Source organism: Triturus cristatus, chromosome 2_2 (assembly GCF_964204655.1).
Source record: "Triturus cristatus chromosome 2_2, aTriCri1.1, whole genome shotgun sequence".
Taxonomy (NCBI): Eukaryota; Metazoa; Chordata; class Amphibia; order Caudata; family Salamandridae; genus Triturus; species Triturus cristatus.
Window position 1 is genome coordinate 205,830,445 of NC_140582.1, and position 27,768 is coordinate 205,858,212.

General features: G+C 44.9%; 1 protein-coding gene across 1 annotated transcript in view; it reads left to right on the top strand.

Moving 5' to 3' along the window:
* Window positions 1-27,768, top strand: part of HPSE (heparanase) — a 129,726-nt gene that overhangs the window by 89,976 nt on the left and 11,982 nt on the right. The window contains exons 10-11 of the mRNA XM_085641186.1: window positions 93-220; window positions 10,592-10,738. Coding sequence (XP_085497312.1) covers window positions 93-220; window positions 10,592-10,738 — 275 coding nt within the window. The remainder of the gene's footprint in view (window positions 1-92; window positions 221-10,591; window positions 10,739-27,768) is intronic.

Sequence of the window (27,768 nt, forward strand, 5' to 3'; positions counted from 1 at the left end):
GTGTTTATGTGCACAGTTTCAAATTGTAGTTGAGCACAAAAAGCAAAAGGAAAATTGTATTGATTTCTTTTTTTACTTTTTTTTGTTTGCAGGATTATTGGCTCTCGTTGCTCCATAAGAAACTGGTGGGCACTAAAGTTTTGAAAGCAATTGTCTTGGGTATCAAGAGCGGAATAGATAAGAATGTTCGAGTTTACCTCCACTGCACAAATAGCAACAAGTAAGTATGCTATTTAGTTTGGTGGTTCAGCATGTCCTTCATGTTCATATATATGTATCTTTCTCTAATTGATTTGGTGAGGCAGGCTATTGACTATAGGGCAACCAAAATAAGAGTTGATTATAGTATGTTTTAAAGCAGTGATGCTGCTTGGATATATGTAAATATGAAACTGAAAATATGCATGTTCTAAGAACCCCTGTGTAAACTTCAAGTTGGTCCTATTTATAGCTTGTAACAAATGCATCCTTTGCTCCATGATTTCATACAGTTACAGTGCACAAGACTAGTCTCAAGATGGTCTTGTAACTCTGAAGAACCAGAGCAGTGGAGCAGAGGCAGAGAAGGAGCATGGAAAATAGCGAGGGGCTTGTAGGATGATCTAGGTTTTCAGAGCCGTCCCGAAGTGTAGCAGGTCTTCAGCTTAGTAGAGGGTAAGAGACCTATGTTGCATGGCTGTATCCAGAAAGCAGAGGGTTATGAATTTAATGCACTGAGGTCCTGGGAGTGAGTGTTGTGACCTGATAACTGAGATTATCATGTGATCTGCGTGCTAGGGGCCCAAAGGAGGATAGATTGATTGGCTGTTTTCTGATGCGGATGGGAGAGATCCACTCCAGGTTGTCTCACATACTGCAATATGGTGGAATTGGTTGAAGAGGGTCTGGTGGTTGACTGTGTCAAAACATGGCTCACTAGTCAAAGAGGATCAGACTTATGATGCTGCTGGTGTTACCCATATTCTTAAGACAACTAGGCTAGAAATGATTACTGATTTGGTGCTCCATGATCGGTCAGCACTCCACTTGAGCATTGTCATTTTCTTCTAGGAAGGGCTGGAGATGCTCCGCATGGATTGCTGGGAAGGAGGGTTTTGTGTTGGCTCTGAAATGCCTATGGCAACGGGGCAAGGTCAAGTGATTTTGACAGATTGTGTTCAGGAGTGTGGTTGAGTTTGCAGGAAGTATATCAAACACGAGTCAGGAATTGAGGATATTGTAAGGGCACTCAAGACCTGGCTGTTCCCTTAAGGCTTCCCCGCGCTTGGTTTCTTTATCATTAGCGCTGGGACTCTTACGGGCAGCCATGCGCTCTACAAATCTGTAAAATAAATAAAGTGATGCCAGTTGTTTACATAAGAAGGGATTGAGTTGTCAATGTGAGCACTTGATATTAGTGGCCAGTGAAATAAATTTGTAAGTGATGAGTGTTATGAAGCCCCCTGCAATGGAGTGGTTCCTGGCTGGATATGCATCACCATCCTTTTCTCATAGCAACAGTGTTGAAATATTTACTCAATGAAGAGAGATATTTATGTAAAAGCACTGGTGCTGACCTAGTTTGCTTCTAATTAAGTGGCTCAGCAATCCTTATTGATTATAAGGAGACGGGTAAATTGAGATATTATTAATGTTGAATTTGTATTTTTCCCCACGTGTTGGAGAACTGTAGAAAAAATATTGTAACAAATGTTTTATGGGCCTTCCCACAAATTTTATATTTCTTTTTAAAATGATGCACGCTGTCCCTGTGTTTTTGTGCGCATAGCATACTTTTCAAATGTTTCCTGGTTAGAGAGGGTAGACTTCTTTCCTGGTAGCAAATGAAGCTATTTTTATTTTATGCCTTGATTACCTTCACAGGATTAACTTGAAGGTACATAACTGCTCCTTGACCTGGTTGGTGGCTGTGACATGCAATCTGAATAAATGTAATACGAGATTGTTGGTGGCTTTTCTCAAGTGCGGTTCACACATCCCTATGTTGCAACTGTCCACCGACAAGGTGTCTTTCTAGATGCAGTTTAATTTGAGACTTGTGTCGCGGCACCTAAACGTGAAGTGTTGCAGTGTGTGGGAATAGACATGTTTGTTAAGACTTACTTTTTTATTATTTGATTGGTCATCTGTAATTTGGCATCATGTGGATGGGAAGATCTAAGTTTTTAGTTTTCTCCAGAACTACTTGCTCTTCAGTTATTATTCTGGCAGGAAAAGATTTCCAGAGCTTTTACCGGTTTGAGAGTTGTTTGAGAAAGGAATAGCAAAAAAATGGGGCCAATCTGGACATAATGGCGATGTTTGGAATTCGTGTTGAAGGAACAGTGATCTAATTTCTTCGAATGCTTGCTGTGTGATGTACATTGCTTTGAAAGGGACGTGTTTAGTTATGGGCATAAGACTCACAAAAAAGTACTTCGGGTGTCTAGAAAAGGAAAAAAAATATCTCAAGGGAAGAGCGCTGCTTTAAGGACGAAAACCCTCACTCACCCAAAGGTGACATGCTTCTTCATTGGGTTCCCTCCTCATACCAGGACCGCAAGGTACCCGGTGTGGGCTACAGCTCCCGAATGGGGAGGGGCTGAGGTGTTTTAAATGATGAGAAGGAGTTGGCAGGGAGTGAGGGGCAGAGTGCGAAACAAAAACAAGATTAGGAATAAAACTATCTCCAGAAGGTCTGGATTGACTTTATTCAAATGCTCTCTGGAATAGAACTAAATGTATGAGAGGACTGGGGGATTTCAACAAATTTACCCCCTTTATTTGGTAAACCTGTTTCTTCCCACAGTTGACCCAGTGAGGGGATCTGGGGCATTTGTCAGAACCCTGATTGCCAGTCACTCTGCTGGTAATAAAACATCTGACAGAATTGAAAGGTAATGAAATACCGGCCTGCAAAGAGAAGACAGGTAAGATTGTGGATGTCCAGACAGTTCCTTAGGTCCACCAGCGTTCAATAAAAGTGAAAAAAGAAAAACAAATTCATAAGAAGCATTCTCAATGCCACTCTAAAACATACTGGCACAATTTCTGACACTGCACCAAGCATAGTTATTTCCATTCTGTATGTAAAAACTGAGACACTGTCTGTCTCTGCTTAATCAGGCCTTTGTAGTGGGGTCACCAGGCTACCACCTATCCGCGGATTTCACCACACTAGGTAGCTAATACGTTAACTATGTCTTATTTTAAGCTTCTGACAATATTTGGTAACTTCCTTCCCTGTACACCTTTTCTGAATCGTCAAACACGGTTCTCGACCCCTAGACATAGTCTGCTTTCTTGGAGTCAGGCGCCTTTACTTGAGACAAGATGGCGCCACTCTCCTTCCCTCTTTTCGGTAACATCGCGTTACTCGCGAATGCTACGTCAGGAACTTCCTGTTTTTAAGTTTGGCAGTTCCGCCTGCCCGTCAATATTCAGATGACTGGGAGACACCGTGGAACTCCGGCAATGCCTGCGCCTTAATCTGGGTAAGTTTTCTGCCCCTTTTTCCATAGCACCGGCTCGTAATCCCTCTTTTTATGAGCTACGCTGACACTGTGGATTTCATTATCTTTAACCCGCAACACGCTTAGTCCACGCCTATGTTGTTTTCATTTGGGCCGCGTCCGCCCGTATTCGGGTTTGGGCCGCGACATTCCGTATTCGGGATATGTTCGCACTTTCGAGCACTACCCCCCCTTGTTTTACCACTCTCTGATGTCGTGTCAGCTTCAATCGATTGTCGCCACTGCCGCACCCCAGCTTATGACAATCTGGTGTATCCCGGACTCATTAACACACAGCGCTTTTCAACGCTTTGTTACACCTCTAGCAGCCACTATGCGCATCACCGTAGTCCCTATCCCCTGGCGTCCACGTCCTCCGCTCACCATGCGAGGCTGTTCGTTAATGAACTCTCAGGCACTCGGACCTTACAGTCGCGCCTTCTGAGTCTCTCACTTACGTCTCCCGTCAAACTAATCTCTGGGCTCCACTGCGGTATGTCCTCTGGTGCCGTGTCTTATTTGCAACTGCACAGTATGTTGGACTTCTCACCATCTGTCTGGTGCCCTTTTAGGTATGGCATCCCTCCCAGCTCCTTTGAATGTCTATGGACTTATTTGGTTGCCACCAGCAACTGGAGAGTTATACTTATGTGTATGCATTTTTCCTCCAACTATCCTTACATTTAGTAGGTCCGTTCCAGTGGTCGGGCCGTTTTCCCTTCATCTATGAAGTTTCACTCTCTACTCTACTGAGGTAAGACTTGTCTATGATATCCCTCCCGTCCCATCCAATTCCTTGTGACGGGCTAAGTGTGATACTGTTGGTCCCTAGAAGACCTTTCTCACTCCCTGCGTTAGTTTAATTAATTTTTAACCTGTTTTTATTAATTGTCTTCTACTAATTGTTGATACTCTAGGAAGGGTCATGTTTTTTCCTCCTAGTTCAGTGACATGCCCTCTAATATGAATGCTTGGTTTTACACTTATATGTCCTTTTCCAGCTGTTGACGTCTCGCTCTTGTTTGTCCTCCCCATTTTTTTGTCTCCCTCTGTTTAGGCGGAGACTTCCTACAAGTTCCTCAACTAGGAGCTTGCTTACTTTTGTTGTAGATCCTCCTATTTAGGGAAGTCAGATATCGGTCTACCGCGTATGGGGACCCTACATATCTATTCTTGGTCCTGAAGACGTGTCGCTTGATTTTGGAGCATTTACGACACGAAACATGTTGACCACACTCAACTAATGGCTACCTAGATAACTTGAATCGTTGTAGTAGCCCCACTGTTTTTACTTAGTCCCAACACCCGAATTAAAATATTCATAGGGCTGGAGCCTATTTTAATCACTTTTTTGACTCCGAACACACATTAAGATTCACTCAATCTTTAATCACACACACACCCTCCACATACGGCGATCTCAGATCAAAAGAACTCCGCTAAAGATGCCACCAGGCCCGTTGGACATTGCAGCGCCGGTCTGACGAGGAGCGCCCTATGATGAAGCATGACACCCTAACAGGTGTGTGAGGGCATTACGATCTGAAATATAGATCCCCCTGCCACTACAAACAGCAGGCAGACAGTGACCTCTAGCACTTCTGCTTCAAGAGAGGAACTGACTCCTTTTGATAATCAGGTTAATGCTCTAACTACATACATTTCATGCCTAACCAACCAAAGTGATGCCCAGTGAATGTACTGAATGGATCATCTCACCAAAAATTAGAGGAGATACCATCCACTCTCAAACCTTTTGGGTCACGCCTCAACCGGAGAGCTGTATCATAGTCATAAGGAGATAAAGAAACAGAGAAACATTAGTACAATCTCACACTGAGACTTGTACATTTCTATAAGCAAATGAAAGGAAGGGCATGGCCGGGGTGTGTAAGCCGATGTTCTAATGGAAATAAATGTACAATCTGTGTCATAGAAACGCAAAACAAAAAATGAACCTAGACTGCTCAGTACAAGTCGTAAATCGAGAACCACCAAGTAAACCAGGATCCCTTCTATGTGACCTGCCCCAAGGAGGTACTGCTGGGTAAGGGGCACAAACCAGGGGCATCAGTAACTAAATGGTGGGACCAGATAGCAAAGCACAAGTCTATTTTATAATAGATCACTCAGAGGAGTGTTAAATGGTCGAGCCTGTAGGAGGGACAGGATATAGTGAAGAGCCACACTTCACAAGATTTAGTATGGGCCCAAAACGGGAAGGGGAGATTCCAGCTAGTGGTGTGTGGATAAACCTCGGTATGAGAACCATAGCAATGGCGTGTTCGCCCACAATCCCCAATGCGAACAGTGCACCGTAGAAGGGGCAGGCTGTTAACATATAAAGCAGTACAGAGAAGCTAGAGCAGGGAAAATGCACACTGTCACCTGCCTCATAAAGTGTGGGGCGAGAATCTCCTGCGTGTCAATTGTGGTATGTTAATACCCCGGACCAGGCAGTAGGTAAAAGATACAAAAAAGTCCATAACATGCTCCCCGGGCAGTGGGCCGGGAAGCAGGAATAGTCTATATGTGCCCTTTTGCCTGTTAAAACAGTGCAGTGCTACAGCGGCGTCACAGTGAGAGTCAAAACAGCCTCCCAGGCACATCGTGTTCTAAGGCAGCAAAAGGAAGTGCCACACTCACAAAGACGTAAAAAGCAGAGTGCTTCTAGGAGAGGTAGTTTCAAGAGGTGGCAGCATGAACAATATAAGGGATATGCCCAGTGTGCCGGTAACGCTGTCATCAGTGAAGTATTGTGCATGTAAAAAGGACATACGATTAAGCACACTGTCTAGAATGGTGATGCACTAATCCAAGCACTGTATGTGTAAGCAACTATGGGCCTATGAAAAAAGAGGTCTCAAATATAGAGAGTGTCTGCAGTACAGGCAAAGTCTCCCAGTGAGGGCCACATAATAGTAAACTACACCATACTCATATGTGGAGATAAAATGGGGCGACAGAGAGGTATGTATCAGGCAGCCATATTTCAGATGCTATGTCTAGTTTCAAGGGGTAACAAAGTGCTACCTGGACATCCCAAGGGTTGGGAGCTACGGGCCTCTGGAAGTAGTCATCTTGATTTAAGACAGCCATGTCAAGAGAGAACCCATGTGGAGATAGTGTCAGAATCACTGACATCCTAGTCATTGTGGAAGGCCAAAAAGTGGTAGGATGCAGTAGGTGGCCACACTGGGCTACAGTCAGGGTAGAAGGGCAGCACAGCTATGAGGTGAAGTGAGCAAATGTTATGGAACATATGCTTGTCCAAGCCTATAAAGGTGGCGGAGTAGATTGCAAGCAAAAGAGTATAAGAAAGGTCACAGATGTAGTAGCAGTATGAGCCAATTGAGGGTGTGTGGCACCTTGTTGTTTCAGGAATGCTCCAATCCCATAGTGACAGAGACACATCATGTTCTGTGTCCTAACGAAAAGAGGAACTGGCAGCTCAGAATGTGTGCTAGCCTGTCCAGACACTTGGTACCTCTCCAAGGTGGATGTAACAGATAGTATATGTACGGGAGTAATTAGCTCATCCAAATCATCTTGTCAGCGGTTGGTAAGCAGCCCAAGCTTGTCCATGGGATGTCCTCATTCAGACCCTAAGTATTACTTTTGAGTTTGATGACCCAGCGCTGCTCCTTTTGGTAGAGGACTGACTCGGGGTGCCCATATTCAGTGAAAAACAGGGTTTATCTAAGACCACCCAACTGATATCATCCTCTCTGTGGCCAGAAACAAGGCAGTGTCTATTTAGCTCCGTATTGGATTTTTTACATCTCACTGAACTCTTGTGCTCGTGTGGTCATGCCCACATAGAATTGCAGGGGCATGTAAGGAGATGGATGACCCCTTAGGTGTTGCAATTTGTGTGGTCAAAGAGTTTCCAAGGTGTCCTGAGACCAAGGTCAATGCTGACCATGGGTCGCTTTTGAGGGCAGACTGAGCATGTTCCGCTTGGTAGTGGCCATAAAGTGTCCTGGTTCATCCTGTGATCGGTGGATTGCGGTCTGGTATGAACCACCATGTCTCTAGTATTTTTGCTCTGCTTGAGAGCAAAGAGAGGCTTCAATAGTGTTTGTTCTCCTGTGATGAGAATATGTCAATTCTTCTTGATCACCACCTTGACAGTATTGGTAAGATGTCTAAATGTATTGACACACCAATCTGTCTGTTTCACGTTTGGGGTTTGTCTGGAGGAGGGCTTCTCTGTTGTTATTCAAAGCTCTCTTCCCTGCCCTGTGGATGAGGTCTTTTTGGTATAGTCTTTGAGACAGATGGGTGCTAAGTCTAGCTGCATGTTCTTTGAATTTATCTAGTTTCATATAGTTCCTTCTGATCTTGAGGAACTGTCCCACTGGAAAGTTATTTCAAAGGGCCCGTGGGTGGAAGCTGTTGTAACACAGGAAAGAATTACGTGCCATAGGTTTTGTGTATAACTCAGTGTATGCCTCCATCCGTGGGACCCATCAGGAGGTCCAGGAACGGGAGAGACACCTTGCTGTATTCACAAGTGAATCTAAGGAGGGGATTTCTTGTGTTGAGCCACTCAGAGAAATTATGTAGAGAGGTGAGATCACCTTCCCAAATCACCACAATGTCATCTGTGAACCTCCTTCATGTAGGCTCTGTAGAAGAGTATTATCCGTAGGGTAAATGTGAATGGTTTCAAAACTGTGCATGTAGATGTTTACTGTGCTTGGGGTATAGGTACTGTCTATTGAAGTACTGGTCACCTGCAAACAGAGTTGGCCCTGATATTGAAAGAAGTTCTTTCATGGCAGTCATAGCACATTCCATCACAAAAGAAGTTGGAGTCATATCCTGATCCCTTTGTTCAATTAGTTCATTAACGGTCGGTAAGGTGTCATCTTGTGGAATATTCATATATAGCGATTCCACATCATAGGAAACCAGGTAGTGTAGTTCTGGATCAAAGGGGATATCAGCTAGTACCGTGAGTATGTGTTTGGTGTCCTGTAGGTAGGAGGGCATTTCAGTGACCATCGGTTGTAAGAACCAATCAACAAATTGGGAGAGAGGTTCTAGCAAGGAACCAATCCCAGTGACAATAGGTCTCCCTGGGGTGGTCGTCTTGGTTTATCTTCGGTAGGGTGTAAAATTAGGTGATCCTAGGGCACGTGCTCAGAAGAAATTCGGACTCCCCAATTGTTATCCACCCAGCATCTTCGTCCCTCACTATCAAAATCTTGAGGGTCTTCTGTAGTCTGTGTGAGAAAATGCATCTTTTGACATGGTTGCCCCCACTTTTTGCCAGGAAAATGATGTGGTTTTGATTGAAAGTGCAGAGTCCCTGCCAACCAGGTCCCCCATGCCAGAGCTCCTTCCATGAAAACAGTATCATAATTGGCCACTTCAGAACACCTGTAAGTCCCTATTAAATGGTACCATGGTACCTAGGACAATGGGACTGAAGAGGGTCCCCTAGGGACCCTTCACCAAGGCCATGCAACTGCCACTGTAGCCTGCATGCCTTGGGGCAGAGAAAAACGACAAAGTTGACATGGCAAACTGCCTGTGTGCCTTGCAAAGCAGCACTGCCAAAGGAGTATGGGTGAGTGAGTGAGTGGGTGTGTAAGTGGCTGTAAATTTTAATGGAGGGTGCGTGAGAGGGTGAGTGATCGGGTGTGTGTTCGGCTGAAAGAATAAACAGGTGACAATGTTTAGGTTCTTTGTCAAGATATTGAAAAAGAGAAATGTATCTACCGCAAGTAAGTTTATAAAGGAAATTTTGACAATGGAATCTATGTGGGGTTGAGCTCCAAGAAACCCAATGACCTTTTCTTTTTTAAATTATCAGTTTGATTGTAGTAATATATACGTGAGTAGCAGGAGAGGTCTGCATTAATAGGCTCAATTAATTAGCCATTAGGACAGCAGTGGCGGGTCGATTTTGAACGGGAGGCCACGACCCACTTAAACTGGGCACAAGAGATGTGTTTTCTATTTATGCACTGTTGTAGTATGCCCCATTGAATACTGTATTTCACAACCAATATTAAAAATATCTTTTACAAAAAAATCACGATCAAGAATACCTGTCTTACATTAGGGAGGAAAAGCTAATTGGGAAAATGACTGAAGGTTCAAATAGAGGCTGGCATATGGTCCATACATATTAATGGTATCCACTTTTGATATGAGATCCCACCTCTTGAAATTTAAATTAGAGCAACTGATCTGTAAGAGTTTAACATAGAAGAACAGGGCAGTAGGAAGTTATATTTGCGATCCTGGAATAGAATGTGGGGATCCAAATGTTCATTGTGTACTGATAAGCTCATTGTTTTTAGTGCGGCAGAAATTATATCTCTAGCATCTGTTTAAAACTGAATGTAAACAAAATCCTATAAAGGCCATGGATCTATTGTATGAAATGATGAGACCTAGAGTTGCAAAAAAGTTCAGTAGGTTTTCTAAACTATACTTGCAAAGTATAAACATTGAATTCCTTTTCTGTAATTTTATTTTAGTACTGTGGTTTTATGGACAGTATTGTCTAATAAAATATTTACTGAGCAAATAAATAGTGTTCCTGATTGCAATCTGTCATTTGTGAAAATCCAATCCTATGCGCCCAAGTGCTGGACATCTTGCACAATGATGTCACATGTTGGGGGCACAGCTTCTCTGTGTGGGGTTAGGATGAATGCTGGTGGAGGAGCTGCACTGATTTGTTTGTTGCAAGTTTGTTTTGTTCAATATGTACAGACCCCAGTGTGTACACACAACAGGATACCGAAGATCTGCTTTTACATGAGCTAGATGGAGAGGTTCCAAAGGTGCTGGAGGCTGGGTATCCTCTTGGTATTTAACTCTGTACCCAGAAGCTCTGGCTGTATTCATGACCATGTTGCTTGTGGTGGTTTCATTAGCATATGCATGCACTGCCCACTCACAATTAATTTGTGACATCCCACTAAAACACAAGAACGTTCCTTCCCGCAGGGATGAAGTCGCTGTGACGATAGCACTCCTTCCACTTTTCATGTAGTACACCAATTTCAACAGAAGTGAACTTGGAGTCTGTTCACATTCAGGTAAAATATTACTCTTAAAACTTTTTTTCTTTTCAGCCAAAAATACCAAGTTGGGGATGTCACCGTGTTTGCTCTAAACTTGCACAACAGCACCAGTCAAGTGCAGCTGCCCGCATTTCTCTCAAAAAGCGACATCGATGAATACCTGGTGCAGCCAGTTGGAGAAGCCGGTTTACTTTCTAGGTGAGTTGTCTACATCCTGTGGCCAAGAACTGGTTTGAGATTATGGAGGTAAGGTGTTTCCCCGCTATAACTTAACAATTATAGTAGTAAAGCTAGTTCACGTTACTCAACATCTATTATTACCATTGCCATGGATCTTTCCAAAGAAAAACTCGTGTAATGTTTCTTAATCCCAATTTGTAATGTGTTGTCGACTCACAGGATTTTTGCTACATTTTCTCAAGTATTTTGTCAGGATTTTAAATGTGTGCATTTAGTAGGAGTATGGCAGTAATTCTACAATTAAATGTTAAATGCAATATTTTAACAGAAGAACAATCCTCTTTAGTTAACTCTTTAAAGTTGTGCATCCTCAGTTGGAACAGGGGAGAGATGAGTCGGTGATTAGGTAAAACTAAAAATCGCAAAGATTTGTTCCAAACTACTTCCTCAAAGGGATTGAGTGGTTTGAGAAATCATTCTTTAGCGATATTATTCTTAATCTAATCACTCTTCTAACGATATTTGTGGTCAATTGTTCGATGGGTGGGGGATTTTTGTTTGAGGCAGACTACTGTTAAATTATTTTCTATTTAGGCAGCTTATGAGATTTAGGGGTCCTCTGGCCTTCATGTGATTTTCATGGTTTAACGTTGCTTGAGTTGGCCCATTTGTCTTTCCATTAGGTTTTGTTGATGGCGCATTGAGTAGTCCTTTTTTTTGTTAGGCTATAGACAGTGATTGCTCTTTCACACATCTACTTTGCTGACACAAAGGCATTTTTAATTGCTGCTTTATGGATTTGTTTAGGAAGTGTGTTCCTTATTGATGCCTTAACCTCTCATAAAGTCACAGCGCTATTCACTAATTACACTTGCGTGCCCCTTTGGTTTGACTTTTTTGTATTGATAATATGATTCTAGATTTTACTTCATTGTCTCCTTTGTGGAAAAATAAAAAAGATATAAATGCACATGGGCTTTCTCAAGAATCCAACAAAAATGCTGGACTTTTATCAAAAGTATCAACTGCAATATTGTGCTATGTATGCCTTTTAAGTACACAGCTGGGGACCTCACACATAAGTCACCAAGTATTTCTAATCAGTTCCCCTTACAAAAACCAGTAAACAGGCCTATTGGCTGTACTAACGCTTGTCTTATTTTTAGAACCACTGTTTGCTTTGAGGGGTGGGTAGGATGCTGCTTCCCTAGCATTCAGCCTGTATTTGATGTCCCTGACCATTGTGTCCAGTAAAGGCAGGAGTGAAGTGTACTCTTGTACTTCTGTACTGTGCACCACAGTGACACAAAAATGCATCTAACTTGTTCCTTTGTGCCTTGCCTCACAACAGTGCAGTGCTTTTTCTTTAGCAGCTCTTTACAGTCCGGGGCCATTTTCTGTTGCGTACATAAAACGTTTTTCTTTGCACATGTCATAACATTAACATACACACGTATAACAGGACAAGTGCCAATGTGGCCATTCAGGTTCTGATTCTATCATATACACCATAGCTTAACGTACATTAAGTGTTGTCTTGAAGATAGGGATTTGAGTTATTGGGCTAATTGGCTATTAAAAGTAACATAGGAAAAGTGTATCTCCCTATAATTTTCCACAGACATCTGCTGAAAGAAGGTGGCATGTACCGGAGAAAAAAGGCTGTTTATGCAGAAACTCAAGTGGGAATCTGTGCTGAAACACTGATTCCTGTGGTCAGTCTCTCTTTCTCATGCACCTGCTCTAAATGCTCTAGTATTTATCCCTCACTCAAGTACATTCCCCATGGTACTGGTTCTTCCTTGTGTGGGGCCACCAAGGGTGGAGTCCTGCTATTACCCTAATGAGGCCCTTAGCATCAAGAGTAGTCAGTTGTCCAGTACGCTATCTGATCAGATAATCTTAGATTAAGTGCTTACATAAGATTGGGGACGGTGTTGACCTCAAGACCATATGAGCCAGTGTGTCCCTACAGATTTAAGATTGACAGTGAATAAATCAGCATAGTTAATTAAATAAGCCTTCTTGAGACCAATACAAATTAGTAATCCTGAAGGTTAATTAAGTAATTTAAAGTGCGATACAGAAAGCAAAAACAATCAGAATGCATGGTAAATCAATATAGGGAATTAGCATAAGGGTAAATCAAATGTAGCAAAGAGTCTGACATAAAGTTATCAGAGTAAAAGGGCGCGATGGATGGGATAGCCGCGCGGCCCTGGACCAGGGGCGAGAAAATACCCTGCGAGCACCGCCGTGGCTTTGGGACTGTTGGAGAGTGTGGCCATGGTCTTTGAAGCGGGGAGTTCGACTCCTGGCCAGCCAACATACAGCTACAATTATCCTGTTACATCTGTCTGTCATCTTCTAAGCCCCTGACAAAGAGGGCCCCAGTGATCTCTTGGAGCCAGCACAGCAGTTTCTGGAACCAGGATCGCACGGTGAGCTAACCCACTGGGCCTGCTTGTGCCCCCCCCGCCAGACACTGTGTGTGGCAGGACCAGCCAGGACGCAGACTCACACCCTAGATATTACATGCAGTAGGCAGAGGAGTTCTGATAGTTGCCCTGTGAGTGCTATAAGCGGGAGTACCTTGGCACACCCATCGCTAGTATGCCGATTCCTGTGGGGAAACATGGGCAAGCAAGACGCCATGCTGTCTAAGCTCACCTTCAAAGGCAAACACTCTACTCGCAATGCGGAACAGGAGACTCGTTAACTCCCTTGGAGACCTTGATGAGTGGCAGTATGCAAGATACAGATATTAAAGAACTGTTCATTGATGTCAAAAGCAGCCTTAGAGCCATTCACCCCAAGCTAGGTGCACTCACCACCAGATTGGATCACATGAAACGAAGCATAGACAAACACGACGCAAGACTTGAACAGGTAGAAAAACGTGTCTCCGACGCTGAAGATGCTCAACTGGAGTCTAAGTAACATCTGCTATGGAAGGACAAGATCCTCGACTTCATCAGGGCTAAGAACGAGGTGCTTTAATCGAAGTCCCCACCATGGAAAGTTTTGTGGAGTTGCTTCTTCGTGACCTGTTCGGAGATGCCTTGTCGACTGTATTCATTGTAGAACAGGCACATCGATCCCTGGGCCCGCGACCCATAGTGGCACGCCTACTAAAGGATAGGGATAGAGACACTATTCTCCGCCTGGCCCGTGAGAAATAATCAATAACCCATGAGGGCAACTCTATATCATTCTACGAGGACTTCACTATCGCTGTCCAAAATGCCAGATGAGAATTCCTTCCTGCTAAGAGACTTCTCTACTAAATGGAAATTCCATATGCGATCCTTTATCCTACTAAGCTCCGCATCACACAGGATGGCAAACCACACTTCCTTACAGATGCCAAGTCGGCCCTTATGTTTGCAAAACATCTTACCAAGAAACAGGTATCCTCGGCGAGGGGCTACTCAAGGGATCCTCTTAATGAAAACGACTGAGCTAGCCCAGGTCTGCAGGCATAATGGCAGAATCATTACTGAGAACGTCGGCTCAAACCAACTCCAGATAAGTGACGTGGGGTATTTCACACAGCCTATCGGTACCCCAAGATGACTATTGTATTGTTGTTTCTCATATTCACTGTGTGCTAACACTGGGCTTTGGCCCATCTGGTCACCCAACCTAGGGAGTTAGCCCAGTCCTGTTCTGCCTACAGGGATGTTTCCCGTTGTAATGTTTGGGGTTCATGAAGGGGCTCTGGGAGGGGGGTGGGGGGTTGAAGCAATACCATGTTCAGGGGTTGGAGTGGGGGGTGGATTACGGTTCGCCCAATTGTGTCTTCTTGTTTTTCTGTCTTTAAATTCTTTTGTAGCACTCAGCAATGCTTCACCACATGGGTGATCAGTCACACCTCATTATTATACGATCACGACAGCACAACACTATGCATAATACACAGGTTCAACTTAGATGTCTACAAAATGTCTTACCTGGAACATCCGGGTCTCAATGACTTTCATAAATCCGGCCTCATACATACGAATGTCGTACGCCACCATATATATATCTGCTTTCTACAAGAGCTACACCTCATAAAACACACTGCTCCAGGATTGAAAGCCAGGTGGTATGGTGAGGCATACACCTCGTTATATTCTAATTATGCGAAGGCAATAGACATATTGCTCTGTACAGGACTGCCACAGCTCTCCAAGGATGTCATTGTTGTAGACACAGACAGGTGTTATGTCATTGCGACAGGAACACTGTATAAACAACCCCTAACCCTAGTGGCAATATACGGGCCGGACACAGATGATCCAGGTTTCTTTGCTGAATTGTGGCGACTGGTGGCGGGGAGGGCAAACGGAGCGACGCTCTGGGAAGGGGACTTCAATGTAGTACTCAATGACCGTTTTCATAGATCTGGTCTGTCACGCCGGCCACACCCTAGCGCAGAATCTGCACTCAACACTATCATGCAAGACAATCACCCACTTGACATATGGAGATGATCCCGGGGTGAGCAGCAAGAAGGTACCTGTGTCTCCTCTCACCACAACACGTGGTTGAGAATAGATTATTGGATTATATCACAGAAGACAAAGTTATGAGGCGCTAGGGCTACACACTTGGCTTGCACACTATCGGACTATCCCCCCGTTCTTTTGGAGATATCGATTCCTCAAACCCCCCCCAGCACGTTCTCATGGCACCTTCCGCCAGGGGCACTGAAATACGCCTGGACATAATTGCATACTTCAAACAGAACAAGGGCACGGTGACATCTCATCACTGCTATGGGAGGCGTTCAAGGCGGTACTATGTGGCGCATGTATTTCCAAACAGGCAGGGGTGCTTAGGGCAATATGAATGCAAATTAATAAACTCGAGGGCACCATACGAGACTTAGAACCAGACTACTACTGGTCTAACAATCCGAGCACACTGGCAACTATCCAGGAAAAAATATCGGAATACACAGCGAGACTGAGCGAGAAGTGAGCTATTTGGGTAGAGATACCCAGTCCCGCCGCTATGGAGAAGGGCACAGACCAGGGAAGACATTAGTGGGCCTCCTTCGACACCCACGCACCTCCACAGATGTACTTGAATTGCTAGACAATGATGAATGTGTCCAGGACATGTCTACAGGAATTCTGGACACGATGTCCACCTTTTATGCCAAGCTGTACACTTCCAACCTGACCCAGGACAAGGCTGGGCTAACTGCATACCTCAACACTTTGCAATTATTTTGGCTAGATTATGCGCATAGAGAGTTCCTTGACATTCCCATTATGAAGGAAGAGATTGTGAAAACCATTAGCTCCCTCCCAAGCGACAAGGCACCAGGCCTTGACAGCTTTACTACTTCCATCTATAAGGAATATGCCGCCCTCCTAGCCCCCATCTGCTGACCATGTTTAAGGGCCCCCTTGAAGAAGGCATCCTCTCCCCGCCACCCCGACCGCAGGCTCAGAGAGGCTGTAATCGTCTCACTTCTTAAGCCTGTCGCTAGATTTGACTTGTGCAGGCCATTATCACTAATAAATATGTACAACAAAATACTGGCAAACCGCATGCTGCCTCTGCTGCCAAATATGATAAAGCAAACCCAAAGAGACCCAAAGAGATCAAACACTCACCCCCAGTCACAGATCTGGGTTGAATCCATCATCATTCTTTAGCTCACTTTGCCACCCAGTTCAGACACAGCTATATTCAAATCAGTCATGCCCCTGTGTCTCATGGGAACAGTCCAGCCCGAACTGCCAAGCCATGTCTTCCCTGGACCGGAAACAAGCATCCTAGGACCGGTTTCGGGGTTTCACCCCTCTTTAGCCAGGATAGCTTGATTCCAGTGGCACAGTGAGCAAGGGACCCACGTCTGGGCAAGCCCTGCCAACTTAGGGTGAACAAAGCAAACACAAAGAGATGATGGACGGAGTGCTGAAACTTTTCAAACACTCTGCATTTGTCACCCAGAGTGGGAAGGGTATGCCCAGACGTGGGTCCCGTGCTCTCCATGCCACTGGCGTCAAGCTATCATGGCTGATGAGGGCTGAAAGCCCGAAACCGGTCCTAGGATGCTTGTTTCCAGTCCAGGGAGGACCTGGCCTGGCAGTTCGGGCTGGACTGTTCCCATGAGGCACAACCTGGCTCAATACAAGCAAATGGTGTTGTGGAACGTTTTATGGGTACCTCCAAATGAGTACAAGTGGAGGAACTGCTGCTTACTGCCAAGAAAGAAGATGGCGTCCTACGACCTCTGATCGGGCGTGATGACCCAGGTACAAGCACACAGCCAGTGCTTGCAGGAGGTACTGGCCCAAAAGAACAGCTGCCAACACCTGAACAGCATATACTCTCAACAGCAGTTGAAAAGAGCATGAAGTACGGTGCAGCTGCATTTCTGAAACCAGCAGCGCAAAGAAGCACAATATTGGCGCCAGATTGACTGTGTGGATTGAGACATTCGAGGATTTCATAGATGTCCTAAAAGAGGTAGATAAGAAAATCCTTAAGTACCTAAAGAACCATACCGGTGGTGGAGAAAAAGAAGTGGTTAAGAAAATATTAGAAGCTGGCGCAATATGATACCGTCAAGGAAGCGCTAGAAGTCAAGTTCAATCTGGTGCCTAAAGTTGACCTCGAAGGGTAAGTTTTCAATCCAGTTTGACAGCAAGCTTGTGAAACTATGGTCGAGTTTGTTGAAAGACGATGTGCTAATCAAGCATTGCAAATTTGGAGACTGTAATGATGAAGAAGCCATATGTCTTTGATTCATCGATGGCTGTCTTTCAAACTCCTTCAGAAGATACATTTTGAGAAACGCTCAGCTTGGAGAAAGTGCTAATGGCCGCCAGGACCGTTGAAAGAATGGATTGACAAGCCGCTGACGGGGAAGCTTGAATAGTGAAAAATGAATATGCGTAGGCCATGAAGAGTAGGGACAGAGTAGACAAGTAAAAGTTGCCGCCTTGCTTCCAATGTGAGTTTTCATATCCACCAGACAAATATCCTGCCATAAGGCAGATGTGCAAAGGCTGAAGTAAGGAAAACCACTTCCTAATTTTGCAGAGTGAAAGAGAAACTAACTGCGTCACAGCAAGAGGAAAAAATGTATGGCGGAAAGTTCCAGAAGCCTTCTCACCACGCCCCCCACATAAAAAGGCGGCATCAGTTATGACAAGTAGAAACCGGACAAAGACAATTGTTGTCAAGTTCGTCCTACAGAGCCTAGTCGACGTCCTTATCGAGCGTCAGTGAGGAAAATGGATGTGTGCTGATGGCCCCCACCAACTAACAATGGGCACATGTAGGTCTGGTTGCTTGCAAAGAAGTACCAATGACAAAAGTAAACCGCCAAACGAAGCAACAAAATTCATTTGGACATTGCCTCAAGGTTACAATAAAGGTCAACGGATGCCCCGTAACTTTCATTGTAGACAGTGGGGCATCGATTAACATCATGGCAGTTGAAAAGTTCAACAGCTTATCTCCTGTCCCATGTCTCCACCCGTCAAACATGAAAGTATACACAAGAGCAACCTCTAAACCATTGCAAAGTGAAGGGTCATTCACAGTGGCTTTGAGACATAAAGCAGTATCCGTGCAAGCGCCAATTCATGTTCTACAATTGGCTTTGTCCAGTGCTTGCCTATTCAGCTTTGCCACCGTTTCTGACATGTGACTGATATCTATCCATTACAACCTCAAGTTGTGAGTCATTTCCCGTCACCATTTCATGGCCTGGGCAGGCTCAATACATTGAAAGTTCGACTCCACATCAATCAGGCCATTCACAGTGTTGACCAGCAGCATAGCAGAGTCACTTTCCACTTGCAAGAAGCCGATGAGAAAGAACTAGAAACGCTGCTGAAGCATGACATCACTGAACGCCCCACTGGTCCTATGTCATGGGTGGCACCCATATTGGTGGGGCAAAAAATGGACAATGAAGGTGCATTGTGCATCTGTGTTGATATGTGCCAGGCCAACAAATCAATTGAGAGAAAAAGATATCCTGGTCCACACATAGATGACATGATCATGCAACTGAACGATGCCAAAGTTTTCTCCCCACTTGACCTGAACAAGGGATGATCAACTCTAGGTGGAAGAGAATTGCAGGAACATCACTACTTTTTAGGTCTCGGCTAGCGATGGCTGCGCTTGCGCAGTCTCGCTCGCGAGACATAATGACTTGGGTGAAGAGGGGCTTGAACCCGCCCCTCTTCTTCCCTGTTCTCCATTGGCTGGCCTAGTAAATGCTGGCCAGCCATTGGAGAAGAGGTCCCGTCACTCTAATCCTGCCCCGTCCTTTTCGGATCGGGGGGCGTGTTTTTTGCGAGAAGTCTCAGGGAGGAGACAACAGCAAAACACGCCCCCCAATCCGAAAAGGACACTCCCTTTCTCCGAGGCATTTTCTGCTGTGCCTCGGAGAAAGGCGGTGGTGTCCCGGCGTCCGGACGCATTCGTTAATTGCCAGGTCGCGATCTTCTCATTAGGTGCGTGCTTGTTGTTGTATTTTGTCAAGCTGGACATTAAGGTCTATTTATATTTTAAACATTTTTATATGTGCGTATGTATAGCCTCACGACTGCCTCTACGTAACTAGCGCGTAGGACATATCGTCAGTGGCGTGGAGCGAAGACTGCTCCGTTGATTGGTTTATTTTGCTCGCAATTTTTGTTTTTGATTGGCCGCAAATGTTACAGCTTATCCTCAGTGGTTGCCTTCTTCAGTGCGGTACATGATTGGCTGTTAAGATTTGCGGGGCGGGCGGACTCGCCCTCATACCGCCTCTTTTTTTGCAGGAGATAATCGTTCGGATCCCCGTCTTCTCTTTCCTTGGCTACGGCAGGAGGGGTCGAAAGAAGCCCCCGGCAGCGGCACCACCACCACCATCAGGGTAACCAACATGTCCGAGTTCGACCGGCAACTGAACGAAAACAAACAAGGTGAGGCGCGCCTGGTAGAGGGGGGTACTTAAGCGGCCCCGAAAATCGATGCGCGCAGCGGCGTATCACAGGAAAATGGAGGACGCTCTAGGCCTACAGCCTGTGCTCGAGTAGTTTTGGGGGCGGTTTTCCCAGTACTTCTAGGCTAATTACGCACGCTGCAGAGACTACTGACAATGGTATCCGTGAACGAATATTGGTCATGGGGCACGAGATGCGTTTAAAAAAAAAAATGTATTAGTGTACACCGTGGTCAAGCGCACGTACTTGACCGACAGGATGTTTTATTGTTCGCCCCGTTCCCTTTAACCAGCAATCACCCAGCCGCCCCTCCACTCTAAGCGTACTGCTTTTTAGCACCGCGGGGGAGCACTGATGCTAGAGTTCTGCCCCGGTCTTTTTCAGCTCTCTCTCCACTTCTAGCTCTCTCTCCCTCTACTGCTTCGCTCCCACCAGCTCTGTGTTACTCTCCACTGTCTGCTTCTCTCTAACCCGTACCGCAACGTGTTGCTGTCCCATCTGCCTTTTTGGTGCCCCCTCTGCTTCTCCCCATCCGTGGGCGTTGGTCTCCCGTTACCATACATGCCAACATTTTAGAAATTGAAAATGGGGGATTATGAAAAGAATATCAGGGAGTGTATTTTCCTCATTGACTTCTATTGAAGCAGAGGTTAATTTCAGGCAGAACTTGGAAGACAGCCCAAAAAAGTAATTGTTTGGCTTCGAAATTCGGGAGTCTCCCTTCTGAATCTGGTATAGTGGCATGTATGCATCACCTGTTTTACTCGCCCTCAACGGATCCATGTTGCTGTCCCATCTATTCCCCCCCCGTGTGTTTGCTCATTGTCTTATCCGTCTCCCCTGCACCCTGCGTTGTTCTACCCAGAGTGCGTTTTTTGCTCCATCCCGCTCTGTGTTGCTCCCACCCTGGCCAGCTCACTCCCCACCCCCCAAACAACACAACGCACTTTCGCCCTACTATTGCAACTTTTTTTACATTTACCAGTGCATCGCAGATCTGTCCACTAAAAAAACACGCTATTTTGTAATGCACGCACATGTATAATCATGCATGTCGCAATAACTTGCCTCGCCGAGCACATCAATTTTTTTAATGTATTAATAAAAATGCCGCATAGCGTCAGCTGCCAACGCTGTACAGCACTGTCAAAAATAATTGCCAAATCCAATAGGTCTGTAAGGCAAGACCTATAGGTTTTATCATTCTTGTATTTCCAGTGGGAACAAGCCAATTTGAAGGTCATTTGTTGTAATTTGGCGCGCTCCTTTGACTATGTATGGTGGCATCATAAAGCATCTGCGTACAATAACGTTAACGCCCCATGGCCTCTTGAATGCTATCCTGGAATTGCAACGAAGTACATTGTTCCTGCATTTAAAGAACGCTTATGGATCTTTAATGAGCTTTGAAAACTTTATAGATTGGACTGAACTGTTTGCTGCTGCGTTATAATTATGGATTCCTGTTACGTGTTCTCCCATCAGCCTCACTTGCGCTGTTCGGATTAGATGTCACCAGGTCCTCAACTAGGGTGAGACCTTTGTATTTTCTCGGCTGAATCTTACTGTTTGCACAAAATCCTAATCAAGACTTTCTGAAATAAAAGTAAGTCACAAGAGTAAACTGTCCCGGTAATGACTGGCCTTTGGAGGTGGTGAAATAGACCTATTTAATATATTAAAAAGAAGCAATGCAGTCATGAGAACCAGTGGCATAACGGTAAATGATGTCCCCCACACCTCCTGCAGGATGACCATAATCCAGATATCTACCAGATATACATAGGCCTCAGGCTGAATGGGGGCCCCCTCCGCCGGAATACACGCAAGAAATGAATAACGTTTGTGCAGTCTAAGGTGGTGGTTTGTAGTTTATTCGAGGTTCAGTATTGGATTTAAGACCGATGTCATGTATCATGAATGTAGATAGTTGCTTTTCCCTTGACTGATGCGCTGTACATCTTGTCAAGTATGCAGATGTTTTAACTCTCTACGAAGGTTGAAAGTGCATTTGTGTGATGGTGTTTATTTTGTGTGTTTTTGTAGGATGATTGACTGAACAAAGCTTTGCATTATCTGTGCAGAGTAAAAACAGAAACCTGTATGTAAGTCATGAGGTTGTTACAGGAGGCAGACCCCAGCCCCTCCCTGTAATGCACAGGGCTGTAAAAGAGAGAGCCACTTAAAGGGCTGTAAATGGCGTTTGTACTGAAGCCCGCCCCTCCTCTGTGTAACTGAAAGCTTTATAGGGCGCTCTGCTGGGACATCACCTCCCCTGTTTTCTTTCTGTGTTTTACTGTAGTTTATAAAGCGCTGTAAGCTGGGGGGATTAAACCTGGGTGGCGGGGTCCTTCCTGTGTTTGATTCACCAGTGCAGGAAGTGAGCTTCCCTTGTGATGATGCGCATCCTGGGGGGTCTGCAGCTTGGGTCCCTTTACAGTCTCCTCTGCAGCCAGGGCCTTGCCCGTCTTTCGACTGTTGCTGACAAGATGTCGGATGCCCCTGCAAGGGCCGCTCTTTAAACGGTGGCTTAGAGCTGTAGTGGATGAAATGACCTGAAAATGTAAGATGCCTACTCTCCTCGATGGCTCTGAATGCCATCATAACCCTCTACAACGAATAGCCAGGTGCCCTGCAATGAACCTTGGATTCTGTTCTCCCACTCTGGGCAAGGTGGCAATGGGTCGATTGTCCATCTTCCATGGCAGATAACAAATCCAGGTTTCTCTGGTATCTTGCCTTCCTGCCGTAGAGTACCAAACAAGCATTTACAATGCAACGGTCTCGGCATTGTTAAAGTTAGAGCTATTGGCATTGCTCATGACAATGCCGTTTCTTTAAATGTTTAAAAACAAAAACATAAACAAAAATAATGTCATGAGCAATGCCAATAGCTCTAACTTTACCAATGCCGAGACCATTGCATTGTAAATGCTTGTTTGGACTCTTGTTGGTTTGTTTAGATACAAAAGGTTGAGTTTTCGAGTGTCGTCAGCTGAAAAACTAGTACAGGATGTTACACATCGAATAATTCCACCTGTCACCAATGCTTTTAATTACTGTGATGACATTAGTATTTGAAGCGACACATAAGCAGCACAACAAGGTTCTTACACAAGTGTGATGCAGGCCTTATTCTGAATGCAACAAAGTGTGAGTTTCCCAAGACCAAACTCAAAATCTTTGGAGACACATTTTCTGTTGGGGGAATGACTCCTGACAAAGTAAAAGCTTTGTCAGCTACTTGCCCCCTCAAGATGTCATCATGCTGCGATCTTTTCTAGGTATGGCCAGCTATTGCTCAAGGTTCATTCGTGATTTTGCTGCTGTAAGTGCTCCAGAGAGTTGACAAAACAAAATGTCCTATTTCAAAGCTCTGTTGAACGTGATCAAAGTTTCAAAGGAATAAACCATGCAAATGACAATGCAACTGAGATGGCTTACTTTAACCCCAAACTACACACTGAGATCACAGTGGATGCGAGCCCGGTGACCCCATTGGTAGCATTTACCTATATAGGTTTTTAATCTGACAGTTATTAAAAGTAGTTGGTGGCCTCTCTGATCAGTTTTAACCCACATCACACATGAGATACCACCCCAGCTGGACTCTACTTTGCATTTATAATACAGCATACCAATAAAAGATCTCCACCAAAGTGACCCTTCGGGGGAACCGTTGGGCATTGCAGCACCAGCCCAACGAGGAGCAATAGTCCTATGATGAAGCATGACATCCCTTTGGGATGTGTGAGGGCAACATGAAACAGTCCTGTTGACTGCCACCGTGCATATGCCCGAGTCCTGCACAACCTGTCGATATCTCCTCTTTCTCTTTAGGAACATAAGCCCTCATTTTTGTTTGTGACACTCCTTGCTCAACGTAATGGTCATCAGAATGCTTGGAGACACATTGTGGCCTATGCCAGTTGGAGCCTGTCTGACCCAGAACGTGCCTATTCTCAGCTGGAGGAGAGTCTGGCTGTAGGGTGGGCCTGTGAATATTTTCAAGTGTTTCTGTACAGTCATCACAGAACACCAAGTGCTACTCACCATCTTCTCAAATCTTAAAGCCTAGCTGCCTTGCCCCCACATTGAGAGGTGGCGTCTGAGACTGCAAGAGTACGATTATACAGTTGTACACAATCCAGGTAAAGACCAGAACCCTGCTGATGATTTTTCACGAGTACCACTAAATCGTCACAGTTCGACACCCAAGACAGCTGAGGAGTACATCAACTTCATTGTAAAGTCTAGTACACAAGCAGCCATATCCATCAAACAGATTATTGAGCTTACAAATGCTGACAAGAAAATACACATTCTGGCTGGATCCTGGAAAAGGAGTGTTTGACCTCTGTTCACGATGTTAAATAAAAAATTTTTTTTAAAATGTAGAGGACGAACTGTCTGTGACCAAAGAAGGTGTAGTATTGAGGGCTAGAGTTGTCATACCTGAGACAACAGGTCATTGAACTAGCTCATGAAAGACATCATAGTATTGTTGCAACCAAAAGAGCCCTAAGAGACAGAGTATGTTTCCTGCGCTTAGACAAGAGGGTTGAGAGGAAAGTTAATGAGTGCCATCTTTGCAACTGCCTTTTCGCCAAAATGACTCCACATCCACTGACCAGGTCTTACCTTCCTACGAAGGCTTTGGAAAGGATTGCAGTTGATTTCTTTGGGCCCCTAGGAAAGGGACATCATCTCATTGTAGTCGCTGATGAATATTCATTTTTCTCTTTGGTAGCGGATTTGTCATCAACAACCCATGACAAGGTCATTGAGCCGCTGGACAACATCTATGCACCCTGGGGTATCCCCTCCATACTCAAATCAGATATGGGTCCACTGTTCAATGGCAAAGAGTTCAGAGAGTTCTTAGAATTAATTTAATGTTAAGCATTATAAGAGTACATCTCTGTGGCCCCAAGCAAATGGTGTTGTGGAACATTTTATGGGTACCTCCAAATGGTTACTCAGCAAGCATCCCTTGAAGATTAAATTGAAGGATGCCCTGTGTCAAGCCCTCCATGCCTATTGTTCAACTCCTCACTCCACAGCGGGTGAAATCCCTGCCACCTTGCTGTTTGGGAGAGCCATCGGAACCAAACTGCCACAATGGACAACAGAGCAATCCTTGAGTGCTGGCAAGGTTTGTGTCAACTACACTTCTCAAAAGACATACGCCGATCGACGGGACAACAAAGAAGCCATCTGCAAAGAAGGTGACTTAGTCCTGGCTAGGCAGAAGCAAAAGTGGAAAGCAGGTACTCCATTTGCTTTTGATCCTCTGAGGGTTATGACGTGTAAAAGACGCATGGTGACTGCACAGCGTCCCATAGAGTCAATCACATAGGACTCCTCACATTTCAAATCCCCACCCCCTGCGATCGTCAGCTCCTTCACCTACCAATGAGGCTGTCCCATTTGACAGTCTAGATCAAGAATCAGAACCTGAACCATCGGTACCTGAAAAGGGTACATCTGGACCATTCCCTGTCTTGATCTGGTCGACTAGTGCAAGTGTCTCGATATAACTGTTACTTGTACTTTTAATTAACAAAGGGGGATGTAGTGTTATGTGCCAAAACCCTTGTGGTTCTAGTCAGACTTAGCAGAGGAAGTACATAACGGGTTGGGAGGTGTGGTTGTTAATGGTTATGATGTAATCAGAGAGCAGAGTGAGATTGTATGCTGAGGAATAAAGATGTACATTTCAGAGCTCCACGTGTGGTGTATCTATTTGCATGCTCTCGGGCTGGGGGGGGGGGGGATGCTACATTTGGCAGGCAGGATACTGCTTCACATTTGCAACAGGGTACCCTGTCCGCCAAACTCTAATTCTGGCCCTAAGACACTATTCAGGCTTCAAGAAAATGACATTTTTAGGAAATGAAGACCATGTGCTGTTGCATTTTTCATACACATAGGGAACTAAAATGAATGTTGGCAATGACTTCCGAGAAGGCTTGCACACTGAAAAGCGACTGTCCATTGCTCTATTGGCCTTTGGAAAAGGTGGATCAAGCTCTGATTATAAACATACTAAACTATACTTGCAGAAGGCTGGTCTGAGCTTTGATAAATTAAGTATATTGGAGGAAATATTAATTCAAGTAATACCATGATGGTTTGTTGTTAGATGTAGTTAGTCACAAGTTTTCTAAAATCCAGGCACGAACGTGACTGCCTGTTTCACGACAATACTTGACTTTTTACATTGGTGTTGTCACCTTCTTGTAGCTTCTTTTTTGGACTGACATTTTTCCACCCATACAGATTTCCCATGTTTGACAATTGTTTCTTATGGGGTACAGTCCCTCCTCTCTACTCTATGCTTGTCCATCTGTCACATGTCCGATGGCCACTGATATTTCGAGTGCTGCAGCATACCCATGCCTTGCTGCGAGGACCATCAAACTAGCACTATCTAACTGTAATTTTCAAATCTGTTGGGGAAAGGAGGAATATTTTGAATTTTTTTATCAAAGGTGGTGTTGAGCTGGGAATATCCCATACATGGTAAACAAGCTTTTTCCCTGCCCTTAATCTCCAACTGCATGTATCTGCTGTCCTGACGTTTGATTTTTGGTCCTAGCATTAATCTAGCATGTGCACAGGAGCTTAGCTGTCTCCCTAAGAATGAGAGGTCCTGGACTTATCCTGTGAAGGGGAGCAGCAAGTGTGCCCTAATTTTAGACAGAGGACTATTGTCTGTCCTTGAATTTAGCATGAAAGTGGTGGTGGCCACATACTGTGTTTTAGAATCAGTAGCTTTCTTTAGTTGAGTCACTGGGGGAGCTCTACTGGACCATTCATGTAAAGTTCCGCTTCAATGTGCTTGCCCAGTACTTTCCACCAACATCCAGAGGGCGTGTAAAACATGTTTGTGTGTAGCTTATGTGGTATATGCAGTGTGTTTGAGTGAGCCAGAGTAATGGAGGTCATTATGATCCCTTTTGGATGCCCCACACCTAGCCTTACACTAGTTTAAGGACTCTGCACCCACACAGTGGAAATTTAATTCTCCCATTCCTGTAGTTGGACGCCTGAGATCTTGGGAAGTGAAAATGGGACTCCTTTAGATATTCTATGAAGCCTTTTGGTTATCAATAAGCCTGCTGCTCAGTCTTCATGAGGGGTGGGAGTGCAGACTCTTTTGTGAAAGATGAGGTCTGGCCTTGTCTTTCCCTGATTGCTCCTTCACTTGGGCTGATGACAGCCAGATGTAGAAACTTTAAACGTCTTTATGCCTCTGTTGTGGGTGCTGTAGGATGGGGATGACCCTGTTCTGAGAAGCATCACTCTCACAAAGGATGTTCCTAGAGAACAGCCTGAAAAAGACACTTGAAAGAAGAACTATCCCTTACCAGTACTAAAGTTGAGACAGTGGCTCCATATTTCCTGTCTGTCAGTTGTGTATAAAAGTGTGATCCACTGCCCCACTTTGTTCCACCTCCACTTCCTCTATGCTCAAGGAAGAGAGTGCTATGCCAAGGATTCAGATGTATGCGATCTGCCCGACAGCCACTTTTCTAGACGTGAGGGTTTATCACCTTAAATCTTGATCTCTTCCTGGATAGGTTGTCTAGCAGTCATGAAGCCTGCTTGCCAGACTGCTGAAAGGAATGAACCTTTCTACTCTGCAGAAGAAGAGACAATCCAGGAAGGGGCAAGGTTCAGTGTGTCCCCAGTGGCTGTGGGGTGCCCAGAAAAAGCAGGCTTTTGGAGAGCGATCTGAGATTACCTGGGTGTCAGAGGGCCCTCCCTGTGGTTCTCTGTGGGAGCTGTAACTCTGCGACATATTGACTGCTGAGGCCCCTTTGGGGCTGTGATTGCATGTTAACTGATCAGCACATGCCCTTCGATTCTATTGAATGGCGCTTCTTGAAGGCCGTGCTGAGAAGGGTTGGAGTAGGTGAGGTTTTTATCAAATTAATGGAAGTTTTGTATGAGAAACCTACAGCGCGGGTACTTGTTAACGGGTTACTTTCAGAACCCATACACATCACAAGGGGTACAAGGCAGGGGTGCCCTTTGTCTCTTCTCCTGTATGTGCTTGCGGCGGAGCCCCTGGTGTACGCCAGGGGCGGT